We start from the raw sequence: 14,648 nt of genomic DNA on the forward strand, positions 1-14,648 counted from the left end.
CAACAATACTACAGCGAGAATAAAAGTTACGCCTTCTTTCTTCGCGTGAACATTTGGGCGGTGTTATGCAAATCTTCCCACATTGTGACGTAGACATGTGGGGGTGTGTTAGATGTTAGAGCGTTAGATAGGAGTGGTTGACTTAACTTTTATAAAGAATATCTCTTTGGATTTGAGACTTTAGACTTTAGTACTTTACAGATCTTCTTTATGCACCAAGAGCTTGTAACACTCCAAAGAGAAAGGAAATATTTAAATCGTATCATATGACCCCTTTAAATAAGACATAGAAGAAAAATTATTCACAGTTCCGAGAGGAGTCAGTGAAGTAGTCAGTAATGACTCTGAATGATTGATTCACTGACACAATGAGCCTGATTCAAACCACTAACTCACAAGCAAGTTTGAGGCAGTTTCATTAATCATTAAATATGACTATAGAAGTCATTGGTTGTTTGCTAATCAGACATCATCGCTAGTGCATGAGAGATGATATCTGGCAAAACCACATTTGTATGGACACACAAGCTCTCCAATGGCAAATAGATTTTAAATTATTGGCCCCATAATAATTAACAGTCAATTCTATTTATATTGTATGAACGCATTGTATGAAAGAATTAGTTGGCAGTTAATATCTTTGTCATGCAATTATCTTTTTATTTTTTAAATGAAGACATGAACATTATCATGTATCATGGTAAATAATGGTCTAAAAGAATATTTAAATTTTGTTGACTACTCGTTTATTAATATTTAATCATTTTAATGGCCATGTCTTCTAAAATGCACTAGAACAAAATGGAAATGCTAACAGCTTTGTACTAAAAAAGATACTAAACATAGCTGCTTGTTCCTGTCTGTTCTTAATTCCACTTCTCTGTAGCAAACACGTCAACATTACCCCAACGAACATTGTAAAATAAGACAGAGCCATGGAGAACACACTGACTAAGGTTCATTATTATAGACCTCTAGCTTGTAGGTTTGCCAGGCTTCCTGATTAATGGTTGATCTTTCAGACATTCTCATTAATCACTGAACTGAGATGCTGCCTCAAAACTAGAAATTTGATTTGACTCACACTTCAACAGGTCTGGCAGTAATCAGGCCTGGGTGTGGCTAGTGAAATTTAACTCAGCTTTCTAAAATAATGTGGTTAATTGCAGTTCTTTCATGATTTAACAGGAGGGGGCAATACATTTTTCACGTAGGGCCACGTAGGTTTGGACAGCTTTTTTCCCTTAATAAATGAAATCATCATTTAAAAACTGCATTTTGTATTTACTTGCATTATCTTTGTGTAATATTTAAATTTGTTTGATGATCTGAAACATTAAAGTGTGACAAACATGCAAAAAAATAAGAAATCAGGAAGGGGGCCAACACTTTTTCACACCACTGTATCTTCTACTGAAATATTGAGAGATTTAATGAAAGAATGAGTTCTCCTTTGGCCACAGTCACTTTTGACTTGCTCACTGGGGGCTTTGGGAATTTAAGGCACAATTTTCTATAAATCTGATTAAAAATAGAAAATAGATTGTGGCAAGAACTATAAAACAAAAAGAAATGAAAACAAACCAAAAATATTTCCAGTTGTATAAACCCTAAAATGTACAAATTTTGGTACTCTAATGAAGAAGTTTCAAGCACTGACCTGTTGCGTTCGCAATGATTCTAGTTCTCTCTCCAGGCGAGTACGTAGACGTCGTTCCAGCTGCTCACGTTTCTCACATGCGACCTGGAGCTGTGCTAGTGCCTGCTGCAACCGCTCCACCCGCTCCACATACTTCTGCTTTTTACTCAACTACAGCACACAGACAGACAGAAGAGATATTTTCTTGAGATGACTGACACTGTTTAGTGGGAGTTTTATATCAGGTCACTCCTTAATCCAAATCATCAACATAAATTAATAATAACTATTTAATTAATTAAATTAATAATTATTTAATAATCCTTACGAATGTGGCCTTACAATCAGTATGTGGCTGGATTGTAAAGATAGGAGATTAAAAGTTTAATTGATCTATTGCTATGGGCCCATTCAGTATAATAAAACACAAACTCTGTCCAGGGATAGCACACAAATAATGGTTCTTAACTGTAGCCTAAAATCTGTCCCAGGTGATGTAAACTCCTGTGGATATCAGACATGTCCAAGATGTTATTTTATTTGTAAAGCACAGTGGTTCTCAAACTTTTTATACCAAGTACCACCCTAGAAAATATTTGGCTCTCCAAGTACCACCATAATGACCAACATTAAATTTCAGTAGCGTACACTGTAAAAACATTAAACGTAAAAAAAACTGTGAAATGCTTGGCAGCACAGGGTGCCAAACGTTTACCATTAATGGAAATAATGGTTAAAGAACGTTTTTTTTTTAAACGGTCAATGACTGACAGAAGCAGCTGCCAAACAAAAACTGTAAAATTAAGGTACAACATCCTGTTTTCTCTGAAATGTTTTGATTTAACTGTTACTTTACAAGTATTTTCTGGATTATCATTGCGAAACTTACATTTTTTTCGCAGTTAACAACAGCACGCAAGCAAAAACTAATAACTATCACTGCATCAGCAACTCCAGTTACTGCCTTTAAATAATACGACACGCAACATAACACCAATGTTCATTGGTCCTCTCCTGGACTGAAGCACAGGCTCTACTCTTCAGCACAATGGTGACCCACAAAACCCAGACAACAGAAACCATTTAAATCCCAACAGAACATTAAACACTAACAGAGCTCTCTAGATCTCAGCATCACTTATTACAAACCAGTCTGACTTAATTTCTTTCATACAAAACTTCTTATTGAGAATTAACTGAGGTTTAGATGTTGATATTTTATTGAAATTAATAAAGTTTGAACTTTATTTAAAGTCACCATTACAGATATAAGTGTTTAAGTTAAGTTGGGCTTCTGACCCTTGATTCTTTAACAATACATTTTCTCCGGCTGCTATAACTGTGAGTTTCTAAAGCACATTCGTTATAGCAAAATCTGCGGGAAAGTTCTGATCAGGCGAAGTTGTTTTCATATTGACACTGATGTTTTCATCATATGTTTTTATCATCGTACAGTGACCTGATTCCCTAACCTCATCAGAAAAGTCTTAAGTCTCAGCATGTTAAATTTATTAATTTCACTTCTTATTTCTTAGTCTTACAATTTTACTGTTCAAAATGTAAGCTTGCTTTGATATTTTGAAAGTTTGCAAGTCATTTTTTATATTATTTAGCAAGTAGAGTCACAGACATCAAGAATCTGCACATGAACCTCAACAATCAAAGACGGTCATTACGAGCTGGCCTGGTTACAATCAAAATAGCTTATTCTCATTTATGTGTTCAGATTTTGCATGTTCAATCCTATTAAACTACAGCATGCAAGCAAAGTGATGCTCAAATGTCACAGTGAAAGAATTTTAAATTTATGAAACACATCTGAACACTTAAATCCAGTTATGCTTGGACACACACAGACATCAAGAACCAGCATATGAATCTCAACAAGGGTGACAACAAAATGTTTCATGCTGCAGTGCATGCTGGGTAACACATAGTACTGGTTACATAGTAAAAACTCCCGTCATCATTTTCAAAATATGAAAAATTGTCACCACTGTTGAGGATCGTATGTTAAGTGTTCATGTCTAAAACTCTGAGCCATTGCTATTTTTTTTTCTTTCAATATTGGAGCTTTGAAAGAAAGACAACTTCCTGTGTGGTCATTCATCATGAGCTACAGGTAGAAAGTGTAAGCTCATCTGTTTTTTCAAGGTTTGATTCAGCAATGAACAAGCGTTTGCTGTGAAACAACATTGTAACTGTTTCGAAGCAAATTGTTTTGAATTAGCAAAAGGGTCAAGAGACTATCGAAAGCAAACCTTGACCACAATTATAGTGTGCAGTTTCTTTTTTTCTCAGCTCATTTCATCCAAGGCTGTGGCTAAAGTCAGATGTAGTTCTTGCGTTTCTCTTTTCTTTAATGATGGTGATTGTTAACAGCAGGTGTTCATTACTAATGCACAACCATCATTTAATTAGTCACTTCATTATCTCATTAACTTTAACGCTTTGAGGACTTGGGATATGAACTGAAGACTTGCTGGTGATTTGAAAATCTCACCTCTGTTAAAAAGTTAAGGTTCAGAATCCCAACTAAAGCAAACATTTATCCCCACAATGGTGGCTTCAAACTTTATTATTTTCAATAAAACATTAACATCTAAACCTCTGTTAATTCTCAATAAGAAGTTTTGTATGAAAGAAATAAAGTCAGACTGGTTTGTAATAAGTGAAGATGCTGAGATCACCACTAGATCTAGAGATCTGTTAGTGTTTCATGTTCTGTTGCTGCCAGTCATGTGACGTTTAATTAATTAATTAGTTAATTTTACAGTAAAGGTGTTTGATCATAAAAATTCAGGAAATACCTATAAAATAACAGTGTTTTCAGCTTATTTAAATAAGGAGATTTTGCTTTAATTTTATGTTTTTTGTTTGTCAGCTGTTGCTGCCAGTCATTTGACCATTTTATCATCTAACGGTTTTGTTATCTAATTTTTCATGGTATCTTCTTCAGATTTGAAACAGAAACTCATGAGACATGTGACTTTCAACCCATTACTTTTCTGGATTGCTCCAGGTCTGATTTCATGTATTTTGATATGAAAAAAAAAAAATCAGTGTGGTACAATATTTTTCAAGGCACTTCAGTGTCTATAACTTTTTATCTTTTTGAGCATTATCAACTCTGGATGATGGATAGTATAGCCCAAAGGGTCTTCTTTCCAAAGACACCAAAATTGTGTGTAGCACACTGTTGTTAGGAACTGTTACCATTTTAAGTTAGGTAGGTCTTTTATTTTTTTAGCTGTGAGTCCCAACATGGGAGGTGCAGGTTAACAGGTTAATGTTGAAAAAATGTTGAAATTTCAACAAACTACCATTATTGTGATCAGTGTTTGTGTTAGTTGGGCTATTGACTCTTGTTTTTCATTAAGTTAATTATCTTGCAGTGCTTACAATAGTGTTTAAATATAAACACTTATGAATTAATAAAGAGAGAGTTGTTTTAAGTTTAAATAATAATTTTATTATTAATTGTTTTTGTTAATTATAAATTTAAATTGGAGAATATATTACTTTTTGTGATTGGTGTCAAGCTGTAATGAAGATGATCTTTCATTACTAATGTGAATATTCTGTTTCATAAATGCAAAGATACTGTGGCAAAATATACAGAAAGATTTAGACATAAATACTCATCATACAAACCGCAACAACAGTGAGAATCATCAAACTAACTACACAAACAGATCAACAGTCATGAATGAGTTTTGTACTATGTTGATACCCAACATGCATTATACGTACATTTTTTTTGTTGTTGATTGTTACAATATTGTTACAAGCAGCAATGAAAATCTAGCATTACAGTACAAAGAGTCAAGAGCCTAACTAAAGAAAACACTGATCACAATGATGGTGATTTGTTGAAATTTCAACATTTTTTCAACATTATTTGTGGGTGCAAAAGTGATATTAATTCAATGCCATTAACACTGACAAATCAACTATTTTTAACATTGATTCAATGGTTGCTTGCTATCAGGGGATGCAGGATTTATGAAGTAACTAGTGTAACAGGCCTTCTCGCTTTATATTTTTCCTATTAATTCTCAATTACACCCCACCAAACCAATGACACATATAGGGGGTTTATTAAAACTTACTGGGCTCATGGTAGACAAGAGAAATGCTACTTCCTTCTAAACTTTAACCACTGGTGCAATTGTTGGACAGTATCATTATTTTTAAATGAATGATTTATACATCAATGTTCAATGTCACATTTCATAAGATTTGCTTTGTTTTATTTTTGTACTGTGGATTAATTTCTCAATAAATATTCTCTAAAATAGAAAGATGAGTTTTAAGGGATAAAATAAGTGACTGTAGGGGGACTTTAAACCTACAAATGACACACAGCTCATACTGCAATTTCATATTCCTAAGTTACTAAAAGCATATATTTGCTAGATATGCATTTCTAATCATTTTAATCACAACGCTAGTTTCATTTAGTTTGTGAAAAGCGTAATGGTGATGAAAGCGATGGTGAAGTTAATATTTACTTAAAAGAGTACCAACAATCCATTAGGATAATCCTTAAGACTCACCTCTTCCTCTAGTTTAAGGACTTTACTCTGAGCATTATTTAAAGCCTGCTCTAAGATCTCAATGTGTCGTCGCTGATCCTCATTGGCTGATCGGAGACTGGCTGCCTCTATCTCTAATTTTTCCAGATCTTTCAGGCTTTCTCTCCCTGAGGAAAAACAAATTACAAAATAAAAAGGTGTTTTAGAGAACTTAAAGGTGCACTGTGAAACTTTTTTTTTTTTTGGATGTAGTTGCCAATTACACAAAGCTGCAGTGGCTAGGCAAGTTTAAGTTTAGGTTGAGAAAACTCTTTTTTTTGTATGCCAATTTCTTAATCTTTAGAAGAGAAGTTGATTTGCTGCAGATGTCACACTTTTCAGGTGCACACATTTCAGAGTTAAACATAAACTCTGAATCAAAACCCACGTAGACAATGTTTTTTTGCAAGCATTGTGATCCCACCAAACCTGATCCAAATTAGGTTGGAATTGTCTGGTTATGTCAACTTTATATTTTGTCTTCAACTAGCTTTGTGTGCCAGGCCAGAGTTGTACTTAGCATTGCTCTACTGTGGAAATCCGATGGTTTATGGTACAAGGTGCTTGCCTGTGAGCACATGTGTCATTCTACATCAAGACTGGCAGAAAAAAGAACGTCCTATAAGGCATGACATAAGTAAAGATGAATAATGTTAACCAAAAATTTGTAAAATATAAAACATGAAACAGTTTTGAAAACTGTTTTTTTATGTACTTGCTCAATAATGGAATTTTAATTATAGATAGAGAGATAGAGATTTGAATGCAAGAGAGGAAGAGGTACATGACAGGAAGGAAGGGAAGCAGGAAATGGTTTGGGTTGAGTAGCTAGTAACAGACTCAGCAAAAAGTGAGCATATTTATGTGATGATTTGCAATAAGAAGCAAAATCCCACTCTGTGAAAGATACAAGTGCCCGTCATCTTGTCCCTTCAGCTCCTGACTGGCTAGCTGTTGACTGGCTTTTTCCAAACGGTCTGAAAAACACATGAAAAAAAGATATGCCACAGGACCCAAGAACAGCTAAAATAAGCTAAATCTACAAACAAACAAATACAATACTATAACTACCTACTCACAAAGTTCAGCAATAAAATTTGGTCGAATTTGTATAAACCACAGGTTCTAATCAAAGCATGGGCATTTTAAACAATCTCACCTCTCAAGTCTCTGTTAAAATCATGAAGACGCCTGATCTCCGCCTCTAGCTTATTCCTCATGTTTTTTTCCAAAGCATCCCGTTTGGATGAGCTCTTCACTAAACTCTCATATGCATCTGACAGGCACACAGTCTCTGCCTCCAACTGGAAATACAGCATAAACAAGCATGCAAATGTCCTTGTGTCAGAGTGCTGTATTACAGTCATACTGGGCTACTGCTCAACAATATTTTCATCACCAGAGCACCATGTTCCCATTATAGTTCCCCGCCCCCATTATTCACTACTTCCTGTCACATGTGTAACAATTACACTGTAATTTTCAATATTACTTTGGATAATTCAATATTAGTTTGAATTATAAGAGCACTTTCGAGTAAATAGCCTGTAATAATGAGCCGTTTTGATTATCAGAACCCCCAATTCTGTTTCCTCTTTGCTATTAATATTATAGACAGACAGGTGGACAGACACACAGACAAGTAAGTACCTGCTGTAGTTTGCTGGCCTTCTCATTTTGCTTGTGAAGTTCTTGTCTAAGGCTTTGGTTCTCTTCTTTTAGGGTCTCCAGCATCTGCTTGCCATGGCTTACCATGGCAAATGCTTCCCCTGGGAAAGGCTGTCCAAAAGGGGCCACACAAGAAAATAGCCCCTGGGTCACAGATCCAGTCTGAGCTGGAGGAAATGCCAGGGACTGAGATAGGGATATAGCCTGATATTGTTGCTGAGAAGCCTGTGAGGGCAGGATACAAGTCTCAGAAGTCATGGGACTGGTCTGTGTTTGGTGCTGTGATGTAGGCAAAGGACATTGTCTAAAATACAGAAAGACAGCAAGTGAAATGTGAGAAAGGGAATGTGCCAACACCTGTTCATTAAATGCATATAGGTGAAGTGTGTACACTTTTTGAATTTAAAACAGTTTATCATATACAAGTTCAATAGACAGGAGTTAATTTAATGCAGAGACAACTATAAACAAGTCACTAGTATGTTGGCTTACAACATAAACACTGAGCCACCTTAAAAACATTGTTTGTTTTAATGGTCCAACGTATCAGTGTTTGGCTCAGCCAATAATATGTAATAATCCTGTACCCGTAGTGCTGGGCGGTATGACCAAAAATTTATATCACGGTATTTATCAAAATTATACCGGTTTGTACCCGTAATAAGCTGTTTAGCGGAGTTTGGAAGCCATTATTTTTGCAGTTCCAATTGGTGCTGCTAGTAGTGCAGAATTTACACAATTCACCTTAAAGTTTCTGTTACCGTTACCTTGCTATATTTCTAAGTGGCACTGTGTCCAACATGGCTGCTGTCAAGGTATCACTGTTGAAGTGGCCATGTTCCAGAGAATCTGAGTTGGGGTGTAATGTAGGCGAAAGCATAGTCTGTACCTTGAACTTAAAGGGATATTCTGGGGGAGGACCTCTTTGATCCAAAGTCCATTGTGGAGAGTTTAAGGGTGGTGGTTGTAGGGTACTCATGGAGGTCTTATTAGTTAGTGAGAGAGAATCTGCTGTATTATCAGCCCCACAAAGAGTAGTGTCTCCTGTGCAAGGTGAAATGGATGGTCCTACACTTTGCTTAGCTCCACTGCATTCTACACTGATTTGCATGATCCTTTCACTTAGAGAGCGAACATGACCCTGTTTTAACTCTGCCAGACTTTCATCACAAAGAAACTTACCACCAGTGCCCCCTTGCTGGACCCATGATTGACCCTCCAAAAGGGCCTTCATGGGAACCGCTGAGAGAGAGGTGTAAGAAGATGAAAGAGAAGGAGGGCAAGAAAGTGAGTGTGTGTTAGAAAGTGATGGCAGACAGGAATGTGAGCTTGCAAGACTGTCAGACGTTGTTGACAACTGCTGCATCTGCTGAAACGAGTTGTGTTGCGGCTGACTTTGGTGGACAATGTTTTTATTGCCCTCTTTGTGAAAGTCCTGCTCCTGATTTTGTTGAAAATTGTTTGATAGGTCATCTGGATTTTCAATACTCTGGTGGTTGTGGCCAGGGATTTGGGACTGAGGGTCTGTCGGACTTTGCTGCCCTCTGTAAAGCTGAGACTGGATTTTAGCATCCTCGTATGATGGAAGCTCCAGGGTGTCAAACCCAGGTGAAGTCTGGGCTGCTTGGACTTCTCTACCTGCACCCTGGCTCACACCACCATTTTTTTCCATGGAGCTGCTGTCCACTTGATGCTCCTGACCTTGAGGTTCCTGTCGAGACTGAGACTGCAGGGGCATAAGCTGATATGAATGGGCTACTTGACCCTGCTTTTGAAGGAGTAGGTTTTCTGTAGATGTGGGGTTGCTTGGCATCTGAGAGCTGTCGTTTTCTACCCCTCCTCTGATTCCACTTGTTCCGTATCTAAGATGCTCTTGCATAAGCCTGTAAAGCACGGTTCCAGATGCGCTCTCCTCAGAACCATGCATGTCTGCTGCTGCACGGGTAGGCAAAAGGTACAGATATGTTCAGAGGAATTGGATGATGTTATCTGCAAAAGAAAAGAGGTAAATAATTATTCCAATAGAACTACAAAAACATCAAGAATACGATCAAGATTTACTTCTGACTTTTAAAAGATAATACATTTAAAATAAAATTATCGTACTTATAGACAGGGACATGACTAGGCCCTGACAACTGGGCTATAGTCCTGCATGTTATTAATACAAATTTAAAACACAAATTTCAAACCCTTTTCAAACAATTTCAAATTTAAATCACCCATCTGAATTTTGCAGCACACCCCTGCAAACAAGCTTGCACTGACCCTTTATGGGCCCACTTAGGGCTGCCAGCGCAGGGCCCCTGAGAATTTGCTCATTGGCAAAATGTTGGCCCCTGAGCACTGGCCCTGCATGGGCAACCCTCACTTAGCCTCCAGGAAGCCTTAGCGCTGTTTTATTGAAAATAATAAAGTTTTATTGAAAATAATAAAGTTTGACGTCACCGTTATGGAGGTAAGCGCTTGTTTTAGTTGGGTTCCTGACTCTTGAGTTTTTGAGTTAAGCTTTTTTCTGTCTGCTGTAACTGTGTGTTTCTATAGCACATTTGTTATAGCAGCAGTTGCAACAGAAACACCACTCTGTATGATATATTGTCCTGACTTGATTTGAAAATATTTATATCGTGTGAAGACATTTTTTGGATGGAAATATGAAGACTCAAACAAATATCAAGATTTAGCATGTGAACATCAACAATGTTGACAATCAACGAAATGTTTGTTTTGTGATGTTCAGCATTGATCTGAATATTTTGTTAACTGTCACCATTGTTGAGATTCATACGCTGAATCTTGATATCTGTGTGAGTCTACATAATTCTTTCCAAAAAATTTCTACATAATGATTTGAAAATGTTCGAAATAAAGCAGGATAAAATTTGAAGTAGTTGAATACTAGTGCTTCTATAATGTGAAGTAATGAAATCTATATAATGTCCTCAGAGATCAAACTCTGGGTGAGATCAGGGAATAAGGTCACTACGTAATGATTGAATCATCAGATCCGTTTATTTTTTTTTTACTTTTGCTATAATATGCTTCAGAAATACACAGTTACAGCAGCCAGAGAAGGCTTGTTTGCAGGGACCCCACTCCATGTGGAGCATTTTGTATGCATCAGTTTATTATACTAGACTTGTTCAAAGCTCGTTCTTTGAAGGGTCTTTTTTACACATAGTAACAGTTCTATTTATAACCATATCATCCTGAAGAACCCTTTTGTGCTGAAATGGTTCTTTCTGTTAGCGTTTAGAGTTTTTAATTCCCACCTTTTTGTTTTTCCAAATGTACAACTGTCAAAGCCACCTCATTATTGGTTTTCTAGAGCTCAACCATCCAGCTACATAGACTGTCAGCAAACACTCAGCAGGTAAATGATTTTATTTTTTTAAATTTTAACTTTCACATTGTAACTGGTTTCTGACCAGTCATGTCTTTTTATCTTTTGAGTTATTTTAACAGAATGCAACCCCACAACCCTGATTATCTAGAGAGAGAAGCTGCCACTTAAAATATATGGACATGTGTAATGGTGGCGGCCCCCAAATTAGACCAAACTAGATTTTGAGTTAGTTAAACTTAAATACCTTTAATTTATTTATTTTTCGTTTTTGGGCGCCGGACAAGACCAAAATTTGTCAAGTCAAAATATTTATATATTTTAGTTTTTTAGTTTTTTTCTTGCCAGATAAACTCAAGACAAAGCCACCGATACACAATGTGCCAGCCACACAATAACACAAAAGCATTGAAAGAAAAAAAAAATTGGAGTTAAATAGTCACAAAAATAGATCTTGCTTTTTCAAGTCAAAGAATGTTATCTAGAAAAATAAACAACCAAAATGACAATATTCAATTTCCCAGCATTTAAACAATTTTGGGGAAAAAAGAGGAAAAGGAAAAAAATACAATAAATGGAAATGAATAAATAACAGTATTGCTCCTCGTTCAATTCAGTCCTTCAATTCAAAATCTTGATCATCTTTAAAATGAGAGAAATCACTGACATAATTTAGGCTATACTTTCTTCGACTGCAGAAAAAACCAAAACCATTTAATTTGCAGTTAACTTATGAATTAAATGAAAAACAAAAAATAAATCACAAGAACAATAGTTTTTTTCTTGTAATCAAGAACAAATATTTGACAAAATTTCAAAATGAATGCTGAATATTTGACAGTGAACGCATCTCCACTGCATAGCCGCATACAATCGTTGGTGTCAGTCGTGAATATTAAGCGTGTTTTAGGCTATAATGTATGGCGTGTGTGTTTAACTAGCTCCGTTTCCATGGACACCTTTTGTTTGATCTAATTCTGGATATTTCCAGCCTAAAACGTGTGATTAATCAGCCGATTAATCCGAATCTAAAGCCGTGTCTACACCAAGAGAACCCATTATGGGAAGTGGCGTGAGGCGACAAATCTTCTACAGTAACTGATGCCTCCTTCTATCCCGAATCTTTGAAACATGCGTTGTATGCGTTGAAAGTGAAACCTAAAAAAAACAGCGTGCATAAGAAAGCGATTGCAGGTTTTCACGAGCTTCAGCAAGTGCACTCCATCACAGATTGCACGCTTCCCAGCCGAAACAAACCCCCACGTGAAATTGAAATAATAACCTGTGATATAAGATTTTGTCCATATTGCCCATCTAAATCATACATCCCACACTATCAACAGGCGCGTCATGTAGTCTACACTTCTTGTACTTCGTTTGGGCACCACAAGGTGTCACTGTGGCCTCAAAGCTTACCCCTCGCCTACTCTGGCTCGATTGCTATTCCTGAGGAAAAACACGCTCTTCTCATTACCCTATGGACAAAGAAATGTAAAAATAAATAAATGTATAAATAAATAAATAAATGTGGAAATAAATAAATACGTAAATAAATACAGAAATGTGAAAATAAATAAAAGAAAAAAATAAATAAATGTGAAAAAAATAGGCCTACATAAATAAGGAAATAAAATTATTAATAATTATTTATTTTTGCTTTTTTACTTTTCTTTGTATATTTATTTATTTATATTTGCTTTTTTTTTTTTTACATTTCTTTGTGCATTTCTTTATTTCTAATTTTGGCAGTCTTGCCATTCCATACAGTTCATCTTTAGTTGGATTTCAGCACTACTTTCTTACAATTAAAGTGCATTAAGTACAAAATTAGTTCCAATTTAGCAGACTGTTAAGTATACCAGTTTAGCATATTTAATGTACATTTGCAGGGTATTTTTTATTAAATACATAAATATGTAAATATATTTGTAGTACACTTAGCATTAAATAAATGTATTTCCTAAAGGACTTTTTAAAAAATCGCACAGTGTGAGCCCGGCTTAAGGCTGTGGCTGATGTCAGTTGTAATTCTTGTTTCTCTTTTCTTCAGTGATTCTGTTGTTTAACAGCAGGTGTTCATCACTAATGCTCAATCAGCACTTAATTAATCTCATAATTATCTCATGAACGTTAAGTGTTAAGTGTTAAGTCATTAAGTGTTAATTTAACACTCGGGATTTTACTGCGTATTATCTAAAAAAGCAAACCAGTTATATGAATAATTATCAACAAAATACCACAAGCGAAATGACGGGAGGAGTTAACAGGGAAACATACCCGAGAAACCAAAAATAGAACCACCAGATGGACTTAAGCACTATAGCCAGCTATTAAAACCCCATATCGCAGACAGGAAGCATGAGACATTACAAAACATAGAAGCGTAGCATATACATTCAGTTAATGCATAAAGTTTATGCAGTCAGACATGAAAAGCTTTACACTTGTACTTTACTAAGTAATCCATTGCATGTGAAAAATAAACTTATCCGTAAAGAAACCCTGCTTGGCACATGCAGATTTCTAAACTCCAGCTGAGAGCTGATAAACATGAGTCACGCATCACATGTTACATTGATCACATCATCCGCTACATTTGAATCCACTGAGGAAACTTTGAAAAACACGACAAAGTTAGCAACATTATGTATGTCATATTTACCCAGCGAGATCCTGACACGGATTACTCAATCTGTCAAAGGGAAGAGTTTTGTAAGTGAATTTCCCGGGACTCTCTTTTAGCTGTTGTATGTCTGCTGTTTAACACATTTGACTGACTTGCAACAATCATGTCCATTCACTGTGGTATGGCAGGAATGTGTGTGCCCGGACCGCAAGGCAACATGCGCTCCTGGGTCCTAGCACCAGTTTAGGATCTGGGGATACGCGCGTGGACATGAATATTTCCCCTTGACTTTCAGGATTTCGGAAACCCGCCTCAAAAAATTTTTTTTATTAATTAATAATTAATTATATATATATATATATTAGGGTTGTAACGGTTCACAAAATTCACGGTTCGATACGATATATATTAAAATTATATATTATATTATATTACATTATATTACATAATAAAAAACAGCCTACATAACCTGAGCACATTTTTTCTTGGAGTTTCTTGCCATAATAAATGTGTTTCATAAACACAGTTACAGCACCCAGAGAAAATCTAGTATTAGAAAGTCAAGGGTCAAGAGCCCAACTAAATCAAATGCTTATCTCCATAATGGTGACTTCAAATTGTATTATTTTCAATAAACATTAAGATCTAAATCTCTGTTAATTCTTAATAAGAACTTTTTAGACGCATGACAAACAAAATTTCAAACTGGTTAGTAATGTGCGAAGCTGGTGATGCTGTTTGTGGAGATGATTAATCATCTTCTGCTGAGATCTTGAGAGATTTAATGTCTTCTTT

General features: G+C 35.9%; 1 protein-coding gene across 2 annotated transcripts in view; it reads right to left on the bottom strand.

Moving 5' to 3' along the window:
- amotl1 (angiomotin like 1) overlaps nucleotides 1-14,648 on the bottom strand; it is a 50,372-nt gene that overhangs the window by 30,168 nt on the left and 5,556 nt on the right. Inside the window, exons 1-7 of one of the 2 annotated variants that reach the window (XM_016442761.1) lie at nucleotides 13,890-14,007; nucleotides 8,652-9,873; nucleotides 7,867-8,188; nucleotides 7,376-7,520; nucleotides 7,113-7,193; nucleotides 6,199-6,344; nucleotides 1,661-1,810 (exon numbers count right to left, since the gene is read on the bottom strand). In XM_016442761.1, coding sequence (XP_016298247.1) covers nucleotides 1,661-1,810; nucleotides 6,199-6,344; nucleotides 7,113-7,193; nucleotides 7,376-7,520; nucleotides 7,867-8,188; nucleotides 8,652-9,811 — 2,004 coding nt within the window. In that variant the 5' untranslated portion in view covers nucleotides 9,812-9,873; nucleotides 13,890-14,007. Of the gene's footprint in view, nucleotides 1-1,660; nucleotides 1,811-6,198; nucleotides 6,345-7,112; nucleotides 7,194-7,375; nucleotides 7,521-7,866; nucleotides 8,189-8,651; nucleotides 9,874-13,889; nucleotides 14,008-14,648 lie in introns of those variants that run through there. The other variant, XM_016442762.1, reaches the window with a different exon arrangement.

This window comes from Sinocyclocheilus anshuiensis, unplaced genomic scaffold, assembly GCF_001515605.1.
Source record: "Sinocyclocheilus anshuiensis isolate Anshui unplaced genomic scaffold, SAMN03320099.WGS_v1.1 scaffold1257, whole genome shotgun sequence".
In the NCBI taxonomy this organism is placed as follows: domain Eukaryota; kingdom Metazoa; phylum Chordata; class Actinopteri; order Cypriniformes; family Cyprinidae; genus Sinocyclocheilus; species Sinocyclocheilus anshuiensis.